General features: G+C 35.3%; 1 protein-coding gene across 16 annotated transcripts in view; it reads right to left on the bottom strand.

Annotated features, from left to right (window-relative positions):
• The window catches only part of ERC2 (ELKS/RAB6-interacting/CAST family member 2), a 509,200-nt gene that overhangs the window by 106,119 nt on the left and 376,514 nt on the right, over positions 1-26,567 (bottom strand). For all 16 annotated transcript variants that reach the window (XM_054838820.1, XM_054838822.1, XM_054838825.1 and 13 more), the window contains 2 exons: positions 26,074-26,208; positions 10,426-10,491 (listed from right to left, as the gene is read on the bottom strand). In XM_054838820.1, coding sequence (XP_054694795.1) covers positions 10,465-10,491; positions 26,074-26,208 — 162 coding nt within the window. In that variant the 3' untranslated portion in view covers positions 10,426-10,464. The remainder of the gene's footprint in view (positions 1-10,425; positions 10,492-26,073; positions 26,209-26,567) is intronic.

Raw genomic sequence — 26,567 nt, 5'->3', positions numbered from 1 at the left:
CAATTCTAAAACTTTTACGAGTAGCAGATATTTTTTTAGCATTTATCATTTTTCTTCAAATGAATAGCAATTGGAGTTCTAAATATTTTTCCATCTGTTAATTACACAGTGGAAATATATTACAAGCCTCAAGGTAAACTGATTTGCAAGACTGCAATTCTAAAATAGTTCATTTGAATTATAAAATAGTTAATAATAAGACAGTTTCTTATTAAAGTTTCTGCTGCTGATTTTAGAAACTAAGCAAATTTACAAATGAAGAAAAAGATCTCCTAGAAGATGAATGACCACAATTGCCTAAAAGATGGAATAAAAACTGAATCTGGTTTGGTAAACAAACCTGGGAGAAAACAGTAAACATTTCAAGCATGTTTAACCGTTTTTAAAAGGATGACCTACCGTTTGTCAATATTTTACAAATGAGAGCTGCAGGATCTATGTAAACTTCTCAACAATTTTGTCAGCCTCAGACAGAACGTGACTGAGGGTAAATTAAATAGGGTGGATAAGGAGTTATGTTTCCATTAATTCTAACCACAGATTTAAATGATAACTACAGCATAGTTGGGTAGAGAAGAAAATTTAGAGAGTTGTAAAAAATTCTTTCAGTGTCATGACACTGAAGGCAAGTCCAACTTGCCAACCAAGTCCAGTCAGGAACTAGTGTAAAAACAATTTGCAAAAGGAGTAAAGCTTTTCACCTTTATCCTTTTCTTCCCCCACAATTAATGCAGGTAGGATATAATACTCAATTACATTAAAAAATGTAAGGGCAATCACAGAGCACTTTCAATCCAAAAGGCTTGAACACAACTTAATTCAATCAAAATGTTAGGATCTGTTGGTACTTATACAGGTATAAATTCCTATGGGGTATAGAACCAATGTAAGTCAGACCTAAAGCCTCTAACTGCCATAATCAAAATCATCCTAGCTAACAGAATTCCTAAATCATTAAAAACTTGCCTCAGCGTTTACATTTGACCCTATCCATATTCTTAGACCTAAAATGAATCCTCATGAAAAGCTCATGTGCAGGAGCCAGGTCAACAGATGTAAAACACTACACAAAGAATGTGACTCTACTGTGCTGCTTTGATGGCTCCAACAAATAAAAATTTAGGTCTCAGCCACATTAGCGAACAGTAGTCATTCGTAAACACTCATAGATAGACTTTAAGATCTGCTATAAAGAGCAAAGCTTTCAGCTTTGAGATTTATCGCCTAATGCATTTCAAAGTCCTAGAACTATGTGTGACAAAATTAATCATATTATTAATATGACTGGCCCAGCAAAGACTTACTGCAAGATCTATCTAAACTGGTTTTCAGTTGTTTTTTTCTCAGAACTGTTTTTCCTAAAATTTAACACAGATTTACTATCCAAAATCATAGCTCCTATATAAAATGGAAAATATCATTTATTACCAATCTCCATGCTTGCATCTGGTAAAAATATGTCTATCTGCAAAATGAACAAAGAGGTTCTGATTCTGATTAGTTAAAGAAGAAAAGTGCACTGGTTTAATTTAAATTATTTTAATAACCTGATTACCTAAATTGGTGCAAGAGCCTTTGAAGATAAAGTGATTTCAGCAAAGGTCTTTTTGTTTTTAACTTATGGACATAATTCTCTTCCAGACTGAGTTTTTCCACTTGAAGATGTTACCACCATTAGCTGCTCTTCACTAACCATCAGCTGGAAGTTACTACAGAGTCAGAAATGTCAGAGCGCTCTCTAATCCACGCCAGGCAACAACAAACGGGCTTGCCTGATGAATGGGCACTCATCACTATTGAAGCTAACCTGGCTCAGTTTGCTGGAAGTTGATATGGGCTTGATGGGAATGATTTCTTCTGTTGAGAGATCTGGGAGGGTAACAATCTCGAGCAGAAAAGTAGTAATAAGCACATAAGGGTGGGTGGTAATAACGTCATCAACTGGCACAGCTGTTTGTAGAGTGCTCTGCCCATGGCCTAAGGCTGTGGACAGATATCCTCATCTACATCCAGATATGCTGTTCAAAGAGATTCCAGCTGCTTGTCCCTCTCCCTTCTAAGACTATTACTTCTTCAACTGTTCCAGTAAAGCTGTTCAAATGAGTAGCTTGCTCATTTTAGTCAAAAAGATCTGGTTTAAAATAAAACTAATACATGAACCATTTAGCTAGCTTGGCTCAGTTTGGAAGAACTCATAGCCAGGCTGAAGAAGAGCCCATGATCTGGCCAGCCAGAGGATCTGAAAGGCTCCAGCAGGGAACCAGTGAAATCACCGCTGCTCTCCTGGAACACAGACCTATAAACATTTTCACTGGTGAACTGTCTCTAAAGCAAAGATCAAAACAGAAGCAAAATGAAGCAGCAAGACTCTGCCATTTGTGCTATGCGGGGATATTCCATCACAAATTCACTCTTCGCCTAATGGTATCTTGAAACGGGCAATGAACACAATAGTTTTTGTTGAACAACTGAGAACATTGATACGAAAATGGATGCCTAATTAGAGCGGGACGGTATAGAAAAATGAGGAATATTAACAGGCATTCCTTAACTATTTCTAATCCATTACATTAATATTTGCTATCAGAGCACAAGTATACAAATAGCATAATGTTGTCAAAGCAACGTTCCCAAGATGCTTGATACTGAACTTAATTAAATCACATGAATAATTATTTTTCCTAGGTTTTTGTATTGTACTCTTTGTTATAGAATTATCAATAAATTAATCCTATAAACAGGGAGCCACTGCTTCAAGGCTCAAACTCAAGACAACTCCATCCCGCCCAATGCCTCTTCTTTGGCAGAAAAAGGGAATGGCTATGCAAGTAGTACACATCGGCTGCAACAGCCAAATGCCTTTTTTTATTTGTTTCTCTGCATCTACAACTCACTCAGCTCAGTCTGAGCTCCGGCCACCACACCCAGACAAAGTGCTTCAATTATTGCATGTGTGTGATCTGAAAATCTGCGTTAGAAACCACTGCCAGAATAACCTGAAGCATAAGAGACAGGGATGTGTCTCTAAACTGGCTCCAGGCCTTGTGGCTGGTAGGACTGGATATCTAGGATAGCAGTCATCACCTATCCAAGCTTTTCCTTGAGGAAATCAAGAGACATATGCAATGACAACTGGTATTTCATTGATGTTAAGTAAGTCAGCACAGGAAGGTTTTTTCTTTTCTTTTCTTTTTTTTTTTTTTTAAGCAGCATTATAGCATTGTAACTAACAGAGATACTACATAATTTTTATTAGGCATTATTTTCTGTACTCTACTGAACATTTTCTCTTGTATTTTTCATAAACTTCCCACAGCAATTTATATAAATCTCATGTTTATTCAAAATCGACTTTTTTTTTTCAAATTTTAGTATTCAATTGTAAAATCCTACATTCAAAAGTTTAAGTCAGATGAACTTTGATTAGGTCTTTAAGTCAGGTGGCACTTCTGCTTCCAAATGATCCAAGAACTTCCAAGAGGAATGCTGTGCTGTCAGTCCCATATTCACATACTCTAATATTCACAAACAACTGCGTGAAACTGTTTCCGAAACAAATAATAGCAATTTCACATTCACATCAATATGTGTAGAAGTGCAATCCAGCAAAATGCAATTCATCATTGAATTCATCCCTTTAAAGCAGATTTTCACTACTATTTTCAAGGTGTTGGCTTAGCTTCAGATATTAAACTATTTCTAGATTATCTGATTACTTCTTTCAGTGTGAAGTCAGTGATAACCTACTCCTGTTTACAGCAACTATAACATTTTGAAACAAAGTTTAGCTGTGAAAATACATACTGCCTTTGCTCACTTTCTATGGTGTTAAAAATTGCTCTAGTATGTTATTTATTTTTCTTGTGGAAGATTATAAAAGAGGAGAGCTGCTGATTGCAGGCCCCTGTGACTGTTGTCTTTAGGCTGACTGCACCAACAGCTTTGAAGTTCGGCTCAGCAGCTACCTTGTCAGATTGTTTGCACACCTCCTGCACCTGCAGTAAAGAAGCTGAGGCCAAAGTTCAGACAGAATGGCCTGGCTCACACAGCTAAAATACAAGGGACAGACAAAAAAACTATTTAATTTATGTAATAAAGTTCTATAGCTAGACGTGAGGGTGATTTGGTGTCTCATAAATACCAAGGATAAGATAAGATAAATGCCTGTCAGAGTAAAGTAAAAGACATCTACTTTGTGCAAATCGCTTTGAGAATACATATATATGTACACGCACACAGATGTTTTTCTACTAAGATTATGAACAAATCAAAAGACAGAAACTACTCTGAGTGAAAACTTAACAGTATGAAATAAATAACAGGACTCTCACTAACTTCAGGGGGCACAGGGTTTCAACTTCTGACCTTAACTCTAATGTATTTGACCATAGAAGTGTTGCAACAGAAGGATTTTTTTTTTTTTCAAAAGAACAACGCTGATCTTCTTTACTTATCTTCCATTCCATAGGAAACACAGAAAAAGTTTCATGTTTGTCAAGCGATTCATGTATTTCCAGTGTGTAATCAAGAAAACATAACCAAATACATACAGCTAAATAAATTTCCATGTACTTTTAATGAAAACCCTCTGTCTTCGACGGTGGGCAATTAATACCCAAAAATACTAGCAGTAGTAATGACATCTTTAAGAAAAAAAGAAAGGTAACTTTTTAACAAACATAAAATTTCCCAATTAAAATAAAAACTATAAATGTCTGCCATTATGAATAAAAATATTTTAACAGGAATGAGGACTAGTCATAAATCTGTCCCTAGTTTGCAAAACAAACATTCCCAGGGAGGTTCCTCCTTTTGTTTAGTAAAACCCAAGTTGCAGTCAAACAACAATCATGTCTAAAAATTCACAAATCCAAAACGCCCTTGGGCTCCCGTCAATGTAGCAACACCCATTCAGCTAATTAAGCATAGAGCTAGTATTCATACACTCTATGAAAGAATTAAAATGAACACTGCAAACGCTCATGCTCCTTATTTTTCAATTGCTTTGCATGCTACTGAGACACATTTCAAAGTTAACATGTTTTTTTTCCAAAACAGGCTAAACAGAATATCCAAACATAAAAAAAAAAAAAATAAATTATTTACAAAAAATCTTGACTTGAAATAATGAAAACAAAAAGCAGAACAATAGCTAATAGTTAATGTCTTTAAACATATCCTTATATAGTAACATGACCAAATTTTGTTATGCTTTATACTGCTATTAGTAAGGACATCTTGAAAGAAAACTGTTCACCACAGCTCAACAAAGACAAAGCTAGGCACCACATTTGCTTTAAAACAGCCTTTTCCTCCTCCTCCCTGAAAACACATCCAAAACACATCCAATAGTTTGAAATGACTGGTGAATATTTGCCTGAGCAATAATTAAGCAGCTCTACTCTTTCACCCATTCTGTACACAATTTCTGCTTTGAAGGGTTTTTGGTTTTTTACTGAATGACACTGATGCCTCCCAAAAAAATGCCTCCACAGTGACTACTAAGGCAAAATCTTACAATTACAGCTTTATGTTCAGCTCCTAAATCCAAGTTTAGCACACTAGCTTTATGATTTTAGTTTCAAAACCACCAGACATCATTTGCTGCCAGACACAAGCTTCAGTTTCTCTTTGCTTCAGGTGGGAAGGTAACCCTGTTCTAAGGATATCACAGACAATAAACTTGTCCAAACACTCCTCAACATCTTTTAAAACATCTGATTTACTTCACATCTGACAAAGAATAAAGTCTACAGCACTGTACAAACAAAATGCGGCATAAACAGCTTTGTGTTGATTTCTGTTACAGACACAGCTGGACAGCTTGTGGCAAAGTCCTAACCCTTTTTCCAGTGTCTGCTGCACGTCACGGGTAGGAACGGGAAAGGAAAAAACAAGCCCTTGTGCTCTCCCTGCACACCTCAGCTGTGCCACCAAGCAGATTTTCTGCAAGTCAAATGGCTTCAGTTACCCATGACAGACTGCTATATGCGCTTAATTCTTAAAACCATCATCACCCCCTGATTTTCTTTCTTTTTTTTTTTTTTTCCCCTTTGTAAGGGCGAGGAGAGGGGAAGAGATCCTGTTTCTAACAAGCCCCAACCAGTGCAGCTACATGTGCTACTGAAATTGCTGGGCAGGGAGATACCCCTGAACACCTCGTCTGTTCCTTAATGAGTAACGAGCTCTCTATAACCTTACAGCACATTCTTGTCCTGCCGCTCCACATTTCCACCATCATTTCATGTCACTCTTCCGGAGTATTTGAGCACTGAAGTGGTAGTGTTTAAAAGGACTTCACTGAGTTTTAACTTACTGCTTTTTAACCAGAACTGGAGGACCAGCCTGCACTATCCTTACCTAGGCAGAGCGCTATCTCATGGCGTCAGGAAAACTTTTGATTGCATGAGGCTATCTGCATGGTACCGACAATGTTAGTAAGACTATATAATCAGGGTAAAATTAGACTTGAAACAAAACAAGTTCAGAAGCTAAACATTTTGCTGTCTCAGGTGCTTTTTGTTTTGTAGGAAAAAAAATCCTCTTAAAGAGAAATCAACTTTAATTCAAAAGCATATCAGTTACTTTATACTACTGTAACCAAGTTTAAATTAAGATTCTCTTAGTCTCTTGATAATCAGTTTTCAAAATTATTGTACACTTTGTATACAAGTTTTTTAAACCAAAACAACTGTGTCTGAGACTCTAAAAGGACATTGATATGCTCTGGTTCATAACCAAAAGTGTGTGTCGCAATGGAACTGCTGCACCCATAGTTTATATAATTTAAACTGTATAACTAAATCTTATGGCAAATACACAAACTACAGAAAAGTAAGGTGAAGGATTTTTTTTTCTAAAAATCCACATTCTTGCAGTTCAAATACTTTTAAAATTAAATTGTTGCTAAAATTTTATTTTCCTCTCCAACATAAAATATATCCCTCATGTTCATTCTCGTTGGGTCTCTTGGTTTTCTCATGTTCACAATTAGCTTTTGATAGAAGTCTGCAGTAAAAAAAAAATACAGAAAAGCTTTTCTGAACAAGATATACACCCAATGTGATTGTATTGTCTGTGGTTTAGTATACACTCAGCTGACTGAGAGATTTGATTTCCTTCAGCCATACTACTTCTTATGACAATCAGGAGAAAGTGAGAGGAAGAATGGTAAAACCAACATGAATTAAGGTCTGTTCTAAGAGTCCTTACATTATGAAGAGTGAAATCAGCTTCCTAAGATGAAATCTCCATCTCCTTCCCGTTCCATTTATCTATTCTCCAGATCTATTTCAACAGGCTGCTGAAAGTTCACTAGTTCGACCACTCATCCACTCTACTACTATCATGCAAAGAGGGTCGGACCCATCCTGCCTAATCCTACAGCCACAGTGCAACGAAGATAACCCAGTGAACTGTGCACCCCTCATTCCTGGTGGTGAGCAACTGCTCAGGGAGTTTTATCACCTTGCTTTGGTGAGAAGAGCATCCAGACTCCTCTTACATGCACTGTCAGAAACACAGGGTAGAGTGCTCTGGAGTGGTTTATGCCTAGAGGTTTATAACTCGGCACAGAAATGGATTCATTGTAATCACTTACTTGGATATTCTAGTCATGTTAACAATGCCACTTTTAAATAGTAATGCAACATTCAAGACAATTCATTTCACCCTGATTACTAACCATTTGAGCTATTAAATTCATTTAGCCTTGAGCCATAAGCATCCAAGACAAATCTTGTGTGTCATATTTAAATAGCAATAGAAATTATTAAAATGTTCCAAAATTAAATCACAGGCATCATAAAAGTTGGTTATAAAAGGAGTGTCATACAGTAAGTTATAGCAGCTGCTTATAATGTCCAGACTTTTTACAAAGCAAACAAATGTGGACAAACATTTATTTTACAAAGACAAGATTCAACTGTATCAACTTTTGATTCTTAGTATTGATTGTAAGTAGAAACAGGAAATGATCCAATTATCCAAAATTTTCATTTCCTTAACAGATCCAGGGCTTTAGTCTATGTGGCAGAAAATACCATAGAGTTATCTTACAATCAAGTAATTTTTAACTGCTGCTCCGCTCAAACATCAGAAAGTAGGAATAAAGACCTGAAAAGTAGTTTATGCCATAACTTTTACTCCTCAAGAATACTTCTGAGAACTAAACCCAGTTTTCCTCTCGTTTATTACAACTACGTAGCTCAATTCTACCTGAAGGACCCGCACTGCAGAGCTACGTGAGTGGAGAAAGCCAAGTCCAGCTGTTAGCTCTCAAGGCTGTGCAAAACAAAAGAGGTCATCCATTATTTTTTCTAAGCATATCTTTTGTAAGCTTCTCTTTTGTAAGATATACTTACAGCTCTTAACAGGGAATATGAGAAAATTTAGTATTACCACCTGTATTTTCAGAAAGTTTTATAGGTCTGGGACCTAAATTATTTCTTCCCCTCGGGAAGGAGGTCTATGCCATGAATTTTCACCTTGCGATAGCCATTCCAGCAGGCTCAGGGCTATTCTGCCTACAAGGACGCGTCTGCCCATGAGTTCAGTCTGGAGGACAGGCTATGCCGGCTGCCAGCTACTTGTTGTACTACCTTTGCAGTGCTCCCCCACCCGAAAAAAACCAGCACCAAGTTATTCGTCAAGGATCTGGTATATAATGATACCCGATAAATTATGTTGGCATTCGAACAAAAGAGTCAGAGAGGAATGCCTGTTTTGAAATCGGAAATATATATGGGCCTGGAAAATAAACAAAGATCTGCTCTCCACACCCAAAACAGAAGAATGATGCTGACAAACAGCTGAAAATTACATTACTTTTAAATAACATCATGAACTGCTATTAAAATATCATGCAGCTGCGGTTAACAGAACTTGCTAATTACTTCAAACACAACACTAAGAAAACCCATAAACCTTTTTTACATTTTTATATGAAAAAGAACAATTCCAGATTCTTTTCAGGGCTGCTTATTTTCAGGAAAGAAGAAAGTGTAAAAAAATTTAGAATATTAGTCACATCCTTTCCTACTGTTACCACTTGCAACGTGGGCCCATAAACACAGAAGTTGTCTACACATACAACATGTACAAGTATGACATTTAAAATTCAATCAGAAAGCATAAAACTCCCAAAGGTTTAACACTATACTCTGAGAAACCAAGGTTGCTTTCTTTTAAATGTTCGTGGTATCAGAGTGCCCATTATTTTATTTTAAAATTTTTGAATCTTACACTTCTCTGTGATAGAAAAATTCAACAGCTTAATATTTTAAAACACAATACAAATTATTCATTATGGATAGCACTAATTTTGCATCTCACAACTATTCTAAAAAGTACGCATATAACAACAACAATTATTTTGGAGATGTTATTACTGTCAAATAGAAGGACTGACTTGTAATGTGGCTTATAACACTACTGGAAACAAAACAAATCACAGAGACTTCAACTTGGGGTGACAGGGGCCAAAGTAATATAAAGTATGGCAACTTTAATAACACATTAAAAATGTGATAAACTCTACTTATGTGAGTAGATTTTGTCCTCTGAACAGTCCCACTGCAGCAGACAGATTTGTTCCAGTAAGAAGTAGTGACATGAGCCACATTTTCTACGAGCGAACCACCAGGCCTGATGGTCTTAGCAATGCTGAGACCACAGCAATCATGAGCTCCAAATCACTCACAGCTCCAAAAGCAAGCACCAGAAAAGTGGATAGGCATTGATCAATAACTGACACACAGCGACAATATTGTATTTACTCATAAGTGAAAGACTTAAACAAAATAAGCTGCACTTTGTACTCTTAAATATCACAGCCAAATTGTGGTATGGAAGTTACTCCATCAGATGATTTCAGGCAAAGAGCATTTATTGCATAGACAGATACCTTCCTTATTAAGCATCTGTTGCTTATTTTAAAATTTCACTAGAACATTTTAGCTTAATAGGTAGTCTCATTTTTTCCATGCATATTATAAATTCTATTCCAGTAAAATTGCATGCTTAATCTGTGGCAAACTTTCTTAAATATCAAACTTCCATACTCATTCTGCAAAGATATTACAGCATTCTTATAGGGATTTTTGAGATGATACAGCAGATTAATACAAGTTTAAAGAAATGCTTTTCTACTGAAAACAGGAAATTGTTTAGACAGATACAAACAGATACAAATACACTCCTCCTAAAGTTTTGTATCTACCCACACCTTTAGCCACAACAGGTTACGAAAAAAATTAAACCATTAAACCATAGACATAGTTTCTCATTGTTCGTTGCATATGAGAAAACATTTTTTACAGAGTTCACAAAAACACTTGTCAAAAAACACACAGCTCCATACGGTTTAAAATAAAACAATAAAAATCAGACTGCAACTTGAAAGAGATAGAAAAGAGAATTTCTCACCCCTCAAAACAAAACTGGAACTTTGGTTTATAGGAACGGCTATGCCCATATACCCTCCTCGTCATCCTGTGTGCCAGACATCAGGAGATGCACAGAGAAGATGTCAGCATTGGAATGAAAGAAGAAAAGGTTAGTTACTTCCATGCATATAAAATACAATTTTCTTGGCTTTTTTTCTTTTTTTTTTTTTTAAATGCAAGCCAGCGAAAACAACTGAACAGGTTTGTGTTACATATACAAGAACCTGCATCTATAGCAACCAAAAAACACAAGAACAGTGACGTAAACATTTTTCCCACCCAGTTAAAACAGTGTGTAGGAAGTAGGTTATACGATTAAATATTAAAAGATTATATATTTTTTAATTGCATGCAATTCAAACCAACATCGACAGCAGAAACAGATCAAACCTTTTAAGGAAGCAAAGTAATTGCTATAATCACATTGTCTTACATTCTGTTAGGTTAAAAGATACAAAACTGCTGAAGAATCAAAAAATCTATCATTAGCGAAGTACACTTTTCTAACACACTATTAATTAAATCTATCTTTTTAAGCAATCCTCAAACACTGCACATTGTTGAATACTATTAGACAGTTTCTCTCATTTTTTCCATTTTTGAACCATTAGGATTACTCATTTATTTAGAGTTTTAATGATAGATAACATACTGGCAAATACAAAAAATCATAACACGTTCATGAATTTATTTTTAAAAGGGATCATTTTACTGTAGACATGCTGAAAGCAGAAGGTCTGTCTTTACATTTATTAGAAACCTGAAGTTAAAAAGAACAAAATAAAAACCCCGAACTAAATGAGGAGAGCAAAGCGTTCTTCTCTGGATACGTTTACTGAAGACTACGTTTTTTACAATGATTCTTTATCTATGCCCACACAGATGTGTATGTGCATATCTATATCTATCTATAGCTCTGCTATGCCAAATTCTGATGCAATACTCAGCTTCTAGAACACAGAGGTGCACAACACAATGTCTTTCATTTAACTCAGCATTTCTAAGTCAATTCAAATCTTATCATTTTAGATCTTCTTAAAATTCACCCACTAATATTTTAGAAACGTAAAAAAATTAAATTCTATAGTTTCAAAACTTTGAAAGTTAGCTGGTATACCATATTCCTGGCACTTAATTAAATCTAAAAACTAAATAAAATGAATGCTAATTAATTATGATTGAAACGGACAGGAATTTCAGCCTGAAAATATACACTGCCAGTATCACTACTGTTCCTAGTCCATTCTTAGAATAAAAAAGAGCTCCCAGATGTCAACTGTTATTAAAAACCAGATGTTAAGATAGATGTCTTGCATGTTGCTGAATTAAGTAAAGAAATCTGACAGTCCACTATAAACTTAGCTATCATTTAACACAGAAGAAATGTGGGTAAATTTTTTACAGTTGACTTGGAACACCGCAAAGACACAGTAAGGCCTCAATATTCTTATTTATTTTTGAAACAAAGGGACAAATTCTGTAAAACTTCCAATGAGCTGGGTTCACCTCACTGAAAATACAAGTCCTTCCCCCTGAATTCTACAGGCGCTACTTTAATTCAGGCCTGCTAATGCTAATTGAACTGACTTGGAAGTTGACAAGTTTTTCCAGGGAAAACGTTGAAGAAAGACTGAAGGATTTCTTTTCCACTGAGCAGTTTGATCCGATTTCACTAACAGAACGCATTAGGTTAATCTTTGGTGATATCTTTAAAAACAGCAGAAATCAACAAAATGGGCAACTGGGTAGGTTTCCAAATGACTCCTCCTAACCGCATACAGCTGTTGTGCTGCTGAGTGCATGGGAATTCTTCAAACAGGCAGAGGTTCATTTTTACTTCGATTATTTGTGTGATCTCTTTTTGGCAGAATTCTAGAAGAGTTTAAAAAATCAAATATTGTCAAACATTTTTAAAGAGTATTATGGGAAAATACAGACTATGCAGTTTGACACTGATCCTGATATACAATAAGCAATAAATTAAAAGCTGGAGCTCAGTTAATGTCAATCACCATCGCTTTATTGAGTACTGGTCCTGTCAAAAGAACTTTCTATCTCTTTCAGTTATGTAGAGACTCTTTTTGATAAGGTAAATGCTTTGAAACAATATGCTGAGAATTCTGTAAGGCTGATTATGTGCCACAAGAGGCAGTGTCAGCAAAATTAGTTCTATACAGAACGAATATTGCTGGAGGAGGAAAGGGACCTGCAGATACCTTTTCTCATCCCAAACGGGTTCTGTATTCCCACGATCTGAAAGAAAAGACTGACAAAGACTGCTTGGAAAAGCAAACATATTTGGGATTAGCTGCATAAACGTTATCAGACACATACGCGTACGACTGAAATCATGTATAGAGAGTCGTCATTTGAAAACACATAGGGCAAACTTAGAACACAGGGGAATGCATCTGAAATCGATGACGTCAAAAAGGGCTTTACAGATCATGGCGGGAGTGAACATGTGATACAGTGTTGAATTTACAAGGACCAATACAGGCAAAGAAATAAAACCCCAAAAGTTTGCGGTGTCTCTATGCAGTAGCATAAGACCATTAATATAATTACACAGCTGGTGCTCAGGTCATACTTTTCCGAATATTTGAAAGACTGTAACCAGATCAGGAAGCAGCTACAAAATTACGGAAAAATAAACTTGGCGGTGAGAAACAAGAGTCTCAACCTAACTGGTCATACAGAAAATATGAAAAGATTGTTTGATCATTATTAACTAACACATACTGAAAAGGAGACAGCTCTTTTCTCTAGCAGAAAAAAAAGTTAGATAGAGATTTATAGGATGTAATTAGGCTGAAAATATGGTACATATTTTTCAATAGTGCATCAGTTCTGGAAAACTTGAAGATTTTATATCAAGACTTAGACACTTTCTAAAAGATATGGCTAACTATTCAAAATAATTCAAAAAAATTACAGATGTAATGAAGAAATTATTGAGCGGTCAGGTCCACATTATGGTCATGGTCCACTTCACCTTCAACACCTACAATTAATAAAAATCCTTTTCCATCTTTTTCTTCACATCTGTTTGAGTGAGAATGCCTGTGCCATGATCTTATTCTGTACACAGAGTTCATTACGTATTTTCCAATTTTAGTGATTAGCAAGTTCATAAAAATTAATTAACACAGTGATCTGTTTTGACACACAACTGAATAGCAAAAACAAACCCTCAATGGATTTTAAATTTTTAATACTAAGAGCAACCTCAAAACCAGTCTCAACATACTATCTTGTTTTAAAAAACTGTATCTATATAGTATTTTGACTTGATTTATACCTACCCCATAAAATAAGTTCATATCTCATTTTTAATTCCACACACTAATTATTTATAGAAGATAAATAGTACTTTAAGACTTGCACTAACCTAAGCAGAGCTCACCCACTTAGCATCCCTATCAAAAAAGCCCAATATTTCATAATTATGTGAGAAAAGTAACATTCTTCCAGATATCAGAGAATGTCAACCCTCTTTTCCATTAAAAAAAAAAAAATTAAATCAAAGAACCCTAATTTTATTATATGTGCAGCCACTTTTTAATGGAACAGAAGCCAGAACATCCAGATGCAATCATAAAGGAATATTAAAAGAACTCATTGATCACTTATTATTGCCATTATGCAGACAGGTTGTTTTCAAGCGTGCCCTTCCTCCTTCCAGTGCATTGGATCAAAGTACTGAGATAAGACTCAACTATCCTTGTCATCCTGCTACCTCTTACATTTTGAGGAGTGGATGTTTACTGGTGTAATTTAGTGTTACGGGCTTTACAGATTTTTCTGTATAGATAGGAACAACTACCCAAAAGCACCATCAGTCAGGATTATAGTTTTCCTTGGTCTTATGAATAAACTATTCTATCAAGAAACTAAGGTTTGGTACCTCAATGCAAACAGATAATGTAAGAGAATACAGAATTCCTCACTGATATTCTGAGACAAATTATGTTCATTAACTATTTTTGCATTCTTGACATACTGTGAAGCCAAATAAAAGCTGCAGTTATGCCTTATCATTTATTAATATTGGTTCAGAGGCTTCCAGAAGAATGCTTAGTCTTTCATATCAGTGTGTATCCTACAGAATCATTAATCTATGGCTCTTTCAAACAATAAACTATAATCAAGCAATTCTTGATTAATGTTTGTGTACATTAACTGCTTTTTAAACTTGGATCTTTCATTGGTTTATAGGGTCAAGAATAGCAGTTCAATGACAAAACCTGCAAAGCAAAATCTCGTTTACAGATAAGCAAAAAGTGAAAAAAATATTCAAGAAATACCATTTGAATTGATAAATTAGTATGCATGCTTAATTATTATAAAATTATTATAAATTCAAAATAGTTAAGACTGAATGCCTTCTATTTTTAGGACTGACATCCAAGTCTCTAATTTGGACATAGATTTAGTACAGTAGAGTGGTATAAGCTCAAATGCTATGAAAGCCTTTGTACATGGGCTATTTATAGAATATTAATTCATTGATTTTATCTCATCCTTTTGCTAATCCTTTCTTTTGTCTGTGTTACTACTAATCATATTTTCTTAACATCTTAAAAAGAAATATCTGGTGTTAATAAATAAGATTTACTGTTCTGATCCAATTGCCACAAAACTTAATGTCGAAACCTCAAAACCAGCTTCAAACTTGCAAGAGGAGGAACTTAAAGAATAGTGATTGGAAAATACTACACAGATGTAGAAAGCCTGTATAAAGATGTCTTCTGTTTTATTAGTGTATCTCAATACAAGGTTGGCAGGCGTATTTCTCAGCCATCAATCCTTTAAGGTTCAGCAGTTTCACTAGTAAATTTGAGACAGTGACCTTCAGATAAAAGAGGCTACATTACACAGCATTAGAAACAAAGGAGAACTTTAATCATGGTCTACACGATTAAGTATATCTAAAAAAAAATGTAATAATCAGGTGCTAGAAATTATAAGCCTATTCATAATCATTTTGCATCTAGCATACTCTTGAATGTGAAATGGTTGCAAGCAGTTATGTTTAGCAGTGCGGTGCAACAGGAACAGACCCATAGCCAATACAACTGGTACTGAGAATCGGCATCCGTACAATACACCTATCTTGGGGGGTATTCTGGATTTTCCTCTATCTTCAAGACTGATTTCCCTTTAGCAATTTCGCTGTGTTGAGGGACCTCCTGGAATGCATCTTTCAGTTAAATTTAATCAAAAAGAAATTCAGTGTGCCCACTCCAACACCACTTCTAGATATGAACCATAGTGCAGTAAGTGGGAATGATCAGGAGATTTGATTCGAATCTGCACTCGATCAGAACTAAAACCCCAAGGTAGATGCAATCAAAGATTGCAGGATTCTGCATTACTATGAAGCCTGCTGGTGTATAAAATTTGGTTACCTGAAATGAAGAATGTAGTGATTCTGATTCAAAAAACAGACAGCAAATACTTCGATGAAGCTGAAGTACTGCATACATCCCCTCACTTTTATGGGATGCAAGTATCTTTATAAAATCCTTTCTTTAAATAAATAAATTTTTTTTTTTTAAAAAAATCCTAATCTCCTTTTAGACAAAAGCTTTTGCAACACAGGCAACATTAAAAACTTGATGAGTTAAGCTTTTCTGGCTGTCTTCCCACAATAGAAGACCCTTCCTGACAAGGCTCATCACATTTCCTTTCAAGTGCCGGCATGCTAAGAATTAATGTCTTAACTTCAGTTAAATAAATCTAGTGATAACCTGCTCATCTGTTGAACTGACTTTCTGATGACTGATTTACACTACTCTCCTTATTATCTGTGGCTACTAATGGGTCATTAAACATGTAACTACTGGCTCTGGACTGTGAAACTGTCCTACTTACAGCAAACAATTACATTTACAAATATTAATTTCCCCTTGTGACACAGAAATCTACCTGCTAAGTAATGACATTTCTTTCATATCAAGAACTTAGCCTAAAATCAGAATCTTTCAGACCGCAGAGAGACTTTTATCTGCTACTCAATTTCTAGGAGCAAACAGCTGAGGACTAATCTCACGAACTCTCCATACACGGAACAATTGACTACAGGAGAGTTTTGTGCATGAATGATTTGCAGAACTGAGCTTGTAACTGGAAAGGGGAAAGACTAACAGTGGGTTCATTTAAGGCTTTGGTGTGCAGAGTTTTAGAAGGTCTTCATTTTATGTTTCATTTGTACATTCAAAATTGAATAAATCTTAAAAATGGCTTCAGTAATATGGATTTATGCCACAGGTCTATTTTCAAACCTATCCATAACAGAAGGGGTCACAAGTAACCATGTATCATCCAATTATGAAAATGACCATAAAACCCGTCTCACCATTTGTTCTAGTTGTATATAGTTGGGTTAAAATCAAACATAAATACTGGTGATGGGGGTAAGCAAAAGGTTGTTTCTGACCACTTACTTTACAACACCCAGACTAGCATTAACATGAATAAGATGTTTCACCAGATACTCATGCATTCTAAAGCTTTATCACTAGATGAAGCGGAAACCCAATGCTTCTTACAAGAAGTGGTCCGTGAAATCAGATTTGCAATGCAAAAATTTATGGTCCCCTTTGTAGTGAAAGTCTGTGACATGTTATCTCACTTAAGTAACCAGCGCCAGATATGCAACTTTTGTTATCAAGTTACTGTCTCCCAGAAATGCATTTTTGGCTCTTTCAGCTGGTCTAAAGACCTATTTTAGACGATGATGGTGGCAGCTAATTTTTCTAGTAAGAAATAGAAGATAAATGTAAACCTCTATATAAGTGTTGTATATTCTAACACACACATTCAGGGGAAGTGAGGGGGAGAGGTTTCTATAGCTAAACATGATCTCAAAAAATTCTTCCATATGTGGAAAAGACTGCAAAGCTAACATATAAATATAGATATATATAAATATACACACTGAGCAGTATGTATACATTATATCACATTCACTAAACCTCAAAACATAAAATAAATTCATTTCTGTAAGCAAAGGAGAGGTATAACTTTTCAATATACAAAATCCATCTCCTGGAGGTATCATAGACAGCAAAACCTATTTTCTACTTCTAGCTTTTAATACAGCTCCAGTTTAGCTGGCCTATTATTCAAATTACAGATTTAATATAATTAAAAGGTATATGAAAAATCATCTGGCTACAATATAATTATGATTAAGAGGTAGGAATAACAAAAGCATTAACAAATATTACAAACTTCTATCCGGTCTTACTGAAACAAGAAACCTTGCACAGAGCACAATGATTGTAACTGTAAAACAGCAGTACACCAAAATCAAGAACTAGGGTGCTCCTGAAAGGTAAATTCAAAGTCAGAGCAGACTCTTCCAAATTTCAAGGCTCTTTCTGTTGTTCCATCACAAGTACAATGTAATCTACAATGAACTTTAGCTTTGAAACCAATCATATTATCCTCAAAATGTGGGCAAGCCTCTGTGGAAGACTATTTCAGTTTTAGGGTAAAGTAGAGAGCAATCCTAGATAGACGTCAGAGGCAGGACAAATTCTCTGCATCTACTGAAATAAGCATATGATAACACTTACTGACTTTTGGGAAATGCTTAGACAGAAATTACATACTTATTAGAAGAGAAGTATTTGCCATTCAGTAGCGTGTGTATAGTAAACAATATAGCAATGATAACTGCATACAATTTCATTGAAAAATTGACTTTTTAATGGTGACTGTGATACAAATAGGATTTTATTGCATTCAGTTCAACAAGTCTGAACAATGTGTGATATGAATCACAAGTTCTTTGTTCCGGAGAGAGAAAATGTGTAGCAAAGATGAAAAATTAGAGGAAATACTTAAAAATGTGAAAGCGTTTATATGACTAATTTGCACTGCACTCCTGAGATCTCAAAACTCTAATTAATTCAGCACAATACTAGTTATTCACAGTGGATATGCCTGGGATTGTTTATACCGAATGTACCGACAAGCAAACCTTGCCCTGCCCAAATTCCTAAATTAAATCAATCCATGTGACTCCAATGAGCTTAGTGCAGGCTCAGCGCTGTGCTAATGCAATTGCGTGCTTCCTTGCAGCTTGAGGCACCAGCAGAACAAGTTCACATACATTTAGCGAACAGACAAGAGCAAGCTCACACCTGCCCAAACACAACGTGTAAACATACATGGTAAAGAAACACACCAAAATCTGCGTCAGGGAGGGAGCCAATAATTCCAACTTACTGCATTAAACAGCTATATCATATCACTGATATACTAAAATGTTACTGGTGCTTTGGGTTTTCCCCTTATTTTAGTTTCCTCTTTCCTGAACAACTAAAAGACAAAGTTTTAATGTTGCAAAAAACTCCCAGAAATGATATTTCAGTTTTCCAGATACTAAACTTCTGCTCAGATTGAACTTTTGATTCACAGTCCAAAGAAATTTGAAGAATTTTATGCTTTTCAAATAACCATGGTTATTTGAATAAGCTAAAATAATCTGTTCTGGTTTATGTTTGTCCTCCTTCTAAGTTGTGTTGTTTGGTTTCGTGGGGTTTTTTAAAGACAAATCCCAGTTTCAATATTCCTGAGGCCTATTCAGGATTTGAGGTTGGCAATTTTCCAGTATGGCCACAGAATATAAGGCATTGTGCTAACAGCCAGGGCTGCCAAAATATACAAATGCACTCCTTTCCCCTAGAATTATATATGGATCAATACAGTGATTTGCAGATCAGAATCCTGACACTAAAATAATAATCGTTGTTTGACTGTCCTGTGGCTCTGATTTCAAAGTTATCCATCTCAAACAAAATCCCATCTGACCTGTTCAGAGTTTTTCACTTATCGCCTTTCAGCGACTCCAAGGATATTTAGGAGTTTCAGCTGATGAACAAAGACCTGTTGCCAAGACCATTCACCACTTTACAAACCAATAAACGCTTTTTTTGAGAGCACACAGTCTTCTTCAAAAAGTTAGTTTTTAGTGGCATATTCCTACTTTGCAACAGTCATACTGTTTTGTGCATCATTGCCTGTGATTTCTTTTCTCAAATGAATGACTTTACCAGCATAATTTAAAAAAATCTTTTTAAAATGACACATATTTAATACTAAGACAGTTATCAGATAGTTCTTTAAAAGTTGGCTTCCTGATGGAGAGTGGCATTAAGGTAAGCTTCATAGAGACACACTCCCCCACCACTGTCCTAATAAGGAGGAGTTTTCGTTTAGATAAGAGGATAGTTCAGAAACCTTGAACTACCTTTTAGGCTTCTTTGATGAAAATTAAGAGTAATGGAAAACCTGACGGTGAGTTTATGACAAATTACTTCTAAACACCACCGTCTTGTTGAAGGGCCATCAAAAAGGTTTTAAATAGGAACAAAATTTCTACGTAGCCAGACTGGATTAAAAGACGTAAAAGGACATGCTACGTGCTTATGACACCACGTGACATTCCATCCTCAATTACAGCTTCTAAGAATAGGGCCAACTTTTTAGAAAGCAGCCACCTCCTACAGCCTTATGGCACACCCTATGATATTCGTATTTATCTAAAAAGCAGATTCTTTTTTATGAGAATATCGTCTCTTATCATGAAACAAAATTAAAATATATCTGTAGCTAAGGTGACCATGGAGTAAAGCATGTGATTCAACCACAGCTTGGGAATTCTCTTACGAGATGAGAAACACCTTACATTTTATGTTTTTAAAAATCTCCAGTACTATGGGAAGTAAGAAGATTTGATAGTTCTTCTAATCATCAGCATTGACTATAAAGTCCTAAAGTATGAAAATTCTTTGGATGTTATACCTTCAGCCTTCCACTGTGTGGATGCAGAATCAAGTTCTTCCATATGCCCTCTCAAATAGCATCACTTCCCATTAAGAACACCATCAAACTAACTTAAGTACATCCTAGAGACATACATGTCATAGATTACCTATGCAACTTCTTTTAAGTCCCTTTTTTATGTAGAGATGCTGCTTTTAATTTAAATAATCAAGTACAGCTTTTTACTATGTAGTCCATAAGCAGCAACTTGAACTTAGGATATTTTAACCACATAGCAAAGATCTCATGAACTTGAACAAGAAAGTCCTGGGTGACAGCAAAAGAATGCTCTTTGTTATGTGGAGACCATCCTAGACTTAGAGATCTGTCATACGTGCCAATAAGTTAGGGACTGTTTCAGAGATAGCAAGGAACGTCAATTACTCACAGAAATTAATAGTAAGTGAATATGGGTGACTAGAGCCTGAAACTCAGAACAGGATACAAATATGGAGGGGCAAGAAAGGCTTCTGAGATTAGAAAACCAAAAGGACTGAGATGTCTCAATTTGACCAGACTTGTCTTAGCCAGACAGAATTCCCTATTGGTTAGTAACTCACAGGCCTCTTACGACACTAAAAGTGCAAGAAAAAAAAAAGACAAAAGGACTGCAGTACAGTAAGGCAGCTGTGGCAGGCAATACAAATGCGCTAATTCCTATCAACTTTCAACAGCAACAGCAATTTGCTTCAAGAGCACGCAGTCACTTGTGTGACACAAATAGGCACTTCCTTTAAAACATTTTCAATACCAGGAAGAAAACTGAAAGATGAGGTAGGCAACTGAGGCCAAGAGAAAAAGTTTTTAAGGAAAAACAGTAAGTATGTAGAGGTGAGAAATAAGAGAGGCAGGGAGATGGGACAGTAGACTTTGTGATGAAGTCTACGCTATGGGGCAGGACAGCTTCTAAATCTGGAAGTTCAAATTTATCTAGCCATGGGATTTTTTTGCTCCAGACAGATCTTGGATGTAATGATCCAGATTAGATTACTGTAATGCACTCTAGAAGGGCTACACATCACAACTCCTTGGAAACTGAAGCTAGTACAGAATGCTTATTAAGCTCATTTTCATGCTAGGAGTATTATACCCGCACTCCAGGATACACTCTGACTGCCAAAATGTTTCCAGGTGGAATTTAAGAACGATTGCCAACTCTCAAGCCAAAATTGAAGAGAAAAAATTTAAGTTTTTAGTGCAAAGCTGCAAAATTATCTTTTTTCCAAGTTTTTTAAAGACTAGTAAAAATGGTTAATATTGCAATGTTATTGACGTGGCAGCACTCAATCCCCAGAAATTTATTTATATCAAATAAAACTCAGATGCATCAATATAACTAGGGAACACATCATGACTCATTGTAACATGGCCATGTGTATGGGCAGAGGAGAGTTAGAGTCTTCCTACTGCTTGTGAAGTTTTCTCACATCTTCCCCAGAGTTTAGGTCCAGACATACAAGGGCAAAAAAGGTTGCCAACCTCTATCTCTCTCTAAACAGAAGAGCAAAAAAAGAGGGGATAAAGGCAAGAAGTGGCTGGAAACTTGGCTTTGCTCCCTAGCAACAGCCAGAAGACCTAAACCCTTACATCTGAAAAAAGATGCCCAACTAGTTCCTTCAAGAGAAGTCAGAGATCCTATCCTTTGCTACATCTAGAACCATGCTGCCACATGCTGCCAATAGCAGGATATGATATCGAGTACCAGTTATAACAAAAATATGACCATTAAAATAAAGGTCAGTACCTGAACTGAAGAGCACCATGTAAAAGGTAAGCATATTTCAAGCAGCATGTGTGCGTATTTTCCTTCCAAGACACTGGTAATACACCATTCTCTTTAAAGGAGGTATAGACTCACAGTAGCATATACACAGTGTTTTACATCAGTAAGTGGGAAATGTCTTAACGTTCCTTACAAATATGTACTCAAATGCACAGGTACATACTTTTACAGCAGTATATAACAACATACATGTATTTCTCTATATAAATGTAGCAGATAAATTAGAAAATCCAGTATTATTCATAGAAATGAGAAATGTTTCAAGATTAACACTGTACATTCACCTATCTCTTTCTTTTCAGAATTTGTGAGGAAACTTTCAAAACCCCTCCCTAGCATTCACTAAATTAAATGGAATTTATGTTACAATATGCACCACTTTCTTGTCTCCTTACAAAATTAAAAATGCCCTCTGATGATTTGCAAGTTTATTATTTTCTCAATTTATTCTGTGGTTTCGAATCACTAGCAGGATGTTGGATTATGGTCATCAAAATCCACTATCCAGAATTTGTGTGTAATACACTACTGAATGGAAAATTCAGGTTTGTATGACACATGGTAATCAAATTGCTGTACAAAAGAATGCTATATGGAATGGTAAATAATACAGAAATTAAAAAATGAAAATGTAAGCTAAAGCAATGACTAGAATTCACTCAAAATTATCATTGACTGTGCTGTTCTCAAAGATTATTTCAGGAAGGATTTTGTTATGGATCTCCTATTTGCTTGCTTTACAAGTAAACATTTGCTGAGCTAACCCATTGTTCACAGAGTCTGTGGAAATTTAGAGGCTTTAGAGTACTTCAGAAGAACACATACTCCAAGCCCAATGCACCAACACAAAACGAAATAAAGCTATTATCACGTGCCATAGATATTCATCCAACCTGTTCTTAAAAATCTCCAAGAAAGGAGCTTCCATTACATCTATATGAAAGAATGTCCACATTTTCTTTCGACTCACAGATTCATTAGACTCATAGTGAAAAAGGTTCTTTTTTTTTTTTTTTTTTAATAACTAACCTAGTTATTCTTGGTATAAATTAAATTTACCACTCCTCCTCTTTCTCCAGTGGGCACTGGAATACAATTGATCATCGTCTTCTTTACAACAACATTTTATGTATTAGAAGACTTATGTCTCCCCTTTAGTACTTTCTAGACTAAACAAACTCAGTTCTTTAAGCCTTCCTCATAGGTCATGTTCTCTAAAACTCCTATCATTCTTGTTGCTCTCCTTTTGTCCCTTTCTAATTTGTCTATCTTTCTTAAAGCATGGTGATCAAAACTGTATACAGCTTTTCAGATGAGGTCTCACCAGTGCTCGAAAGAACAGAATAATTGCTTCCTGCTTCTTTTCCAGTATTACATCTATCCCAGAATTAGATCCAACTTCATTGCAATGGTATTCCATCGTTGCCATATATTATGTGCAATCCAGATTCCTTTTTCCATGATATTGCCTTATCAGTACACGTGACTTCTCCCTCGTAAATGGACTTGTCTTTACTGAATTTCAGATTACTTATTCTAGACTTTCTCTCCCGTTTATTGAGACTGGAGCAGCTTATTGAGCAGTTTAACTGCTCCTGCTATGCCTGCAGCTTCTCACAGCTTGGTTCACTGTCAACAATATTCATGGTTTTTTTCTATTTCATCATTGAAATAATTTCTAAAAACATACTCCACAGAGGCAGAGAAAGACAGACCTCTTTGGAACCCTGTTGTAAATGTCCCTCCTGTCTGACAATGAGTAACAGAAAATTGGTCTGTAGCATGTTATTTGTAACAGCTGCACACCCATCTCATGGTGATTTCATAATTAATGACATTAAAATAGTATTATTTATAGTTACAGATTTTATTATTATAATGCATTTTACATTACATGTTAATTACATTATAAGTTAATGCATTTAGTTGTATATTACAAATATATGGCGGGACAGTGTTAAAGGTCTCATGAATTCAAAGTATGTCACTGCTACCACTTCTTTAGCCCCAAAGCCAGTTACCCTATCGAAGGAAATTAGATTTGCTTGACATAATTTGTCCTTGACAAATACAGCCAGACTAAATATAGGATGGGTATGCTATGTAACAGCCATCTAGACCTGCATTCTGTCTTAGAGAGTGGCCCAAAACTGTCACCTAGGAAGGAGTGCAATAATAAAGTGAGTACATAGCGATAACCAATCTCATATCTTCGAGAATGTAATGTAAAAATAGTTTATCTGCTCTAGGATAGGAACCACCAGTTGATGATTAGGAAAAGAGGAAAAGGGCAAAGCAAGTATAAAGTGATCTGATATACACGGAGATGGACAGAGAGATCCCTTCATACAGCCTGATACAGACATCAAGCTGCTGAAAACAAACAGTAAAAAGGCTACTGCGTTTCTATGGATTCACTGATTAATAATTTATTCCATAACTTTCCAGGATCTAAAATAAGTGCATGCATGCACGTACACGCTGTTTTTTACCATAACAAATTTTTAACAGCATCAGACCCAGACACCTCAGAAAACAATTATGAAAACATGTTCGCTGGCAGAAGGGTACTTTAAGGATGAGATAAAGTTGTCACTAGAATTTGAAATACTACTTTGGTGTGTATATCTACAAATATAATGTATATTTTATATAATTACATAATGAAGTAATTTATTATTTTCAAAACTATAGCTTTATAATGATAACTAACTATAACAAATAACTGTAACATTATTACTAATAGCTATAGCAATACTACACCACTATTCTCAATATTAGAAGTAGAAATTTAAAGCAGATACTTTATTTTTGGTGGATCAGGTCTTTAAGCTTTCCAGAAATAAAAGGCATGGCATTTTCTGTCTGGAAACACTGGTTTCAAACACATCAAAAAAATACACTTTTCGGTCAAGGTGTCTGCTTCACCCAGTCTATGAACCACAAGTACTGAGCTTGTACGCTGGACACTTAGCAAATTGCTGCCTATTGACAGCAACATTATCTGAAAAACCACATTGAAGTATTCCAAAAGACAAAGTGTTGGAATGCTAATAAACCACAGAACATCACGACCTCCTCGTTCCAAACATATACAGTGTAAGTATTAATTTAAAACTATGTGACAATAAACTTGTTTTAATAATTTTGTATTTTAATTTTCACTTAACTTTCAAATAATTAATATTTTAAAATATTGTTAATAAAAGCAAATGATTGACATATTTAAAATATTTCTGTTTTTCTAAAAATTTATTCATTTGTAAACAAATATTGAAATTTACAAACTCAAACCAGTGTTGGGCTTATGGATGTTTTGTCAACCTGGGTGGAGAAAATGCCAGTTTAATGCTGGCATGCTGAATTAACGTACTCTAGAAGACTATGTTATCAGGACAGTTATTCACCCTTTCTGAAAAACAGGACTCTAAGAAGAATAATATTCTAAGAAGAATAATACTGAATTAGTCAACATTTTTAAATTAAAACATCTCTGGAATTTGGCTTATCTTACCTAATTAAAAATGCATCACTACTGATTTTCAGCTATATCTGTTATTTGAAAGCTTCAACAGAAAGATACTTTCAAAAACAGTTTAGAACCATTGGTTTACAAGTTGCCAAAGGGAACTGCTGCACATTTTCAATACTAATGATTAATCCATTTACTTTAAATGAACAAAAAATTATTCCAAAAAGTGTGTACTTCTGAAATCACTAGTAATCACTAAATAGGAGATTTTTCACCAATTTTCTACTGAAAAAGTTGACTTATGAAATGCTGAAAATAGCTGCAAAACTTCTAAAGAAAGATAGAGAAGAAAAATATAAGACACCAGACAAAAAGCCAAAAAGTTGAAATGTTTTCAGGGATGGAAATAAATACCAGAGCTGTCAGTTTCAGTTCAAAGAACACATCTCATTATTTCTTTGGAATATTTTTTTTATCTTGAAATATCAAAATAGTAAAATTATAAAACTGAAGTGAAAAAAGAGGTGACTAACCTGATCTGGAGAGGGTCTGTGGTTGGAGTGTTGTGGCCTCCCAGGAGATCGATGATGGTGGTGGTGGTGATGGTGGTGGTAGTGGTGATGGTCATCATCGTAGTTATCTGCCATCAGTTTCATTCTGTTTTGTGTCTGTTTAAGAGGTAAAGTGAGACAATTCTATTACATGCTGGAATAGGTTATTCTAACAGAAGATCTTAGCTCTTTCTTATCTCTCTCTCTTTTTTTTTTTTTTTTTTTTTTTTTTTTTTTTTTTTTTGGTAGCTGTAAGGATCTAACAATAGAAGTCCGGACTGCTGGCTCACAAAGAAAAGGAAACAGAAATAGAAAAAGATAACAAAGTATGTGAACACATCTTCTGTCTCAGTTTTCACATGAGTAGAATTGCACAAAGAAGTCAGAAAAGGATATGATCAAGGATGTTATGTTCGAAGGGTGTCAACAAAGACATTCAGCTTTTCTGAATTTACTATTTTAGAACAGGTTTTTAT

Source organism: Grus americana, chromosome 11 (assembly GCF_028858705.1).
Source record: "Grus americana isolate bGruAme1 chromosome 11, bGruAme1.mat, whole genome shotgun sequence".
Lineage (NCBI taxonomy): Eukaryota > Metazoa > Chordata > Aves > Gruiformes > Gruidae > Grus > Grus americana.
The sequence above is the reverse complement of the archived record's forward strand: the minus strand, read 5'-3'. Positions and strand labels throughout refer to the sequence as shown.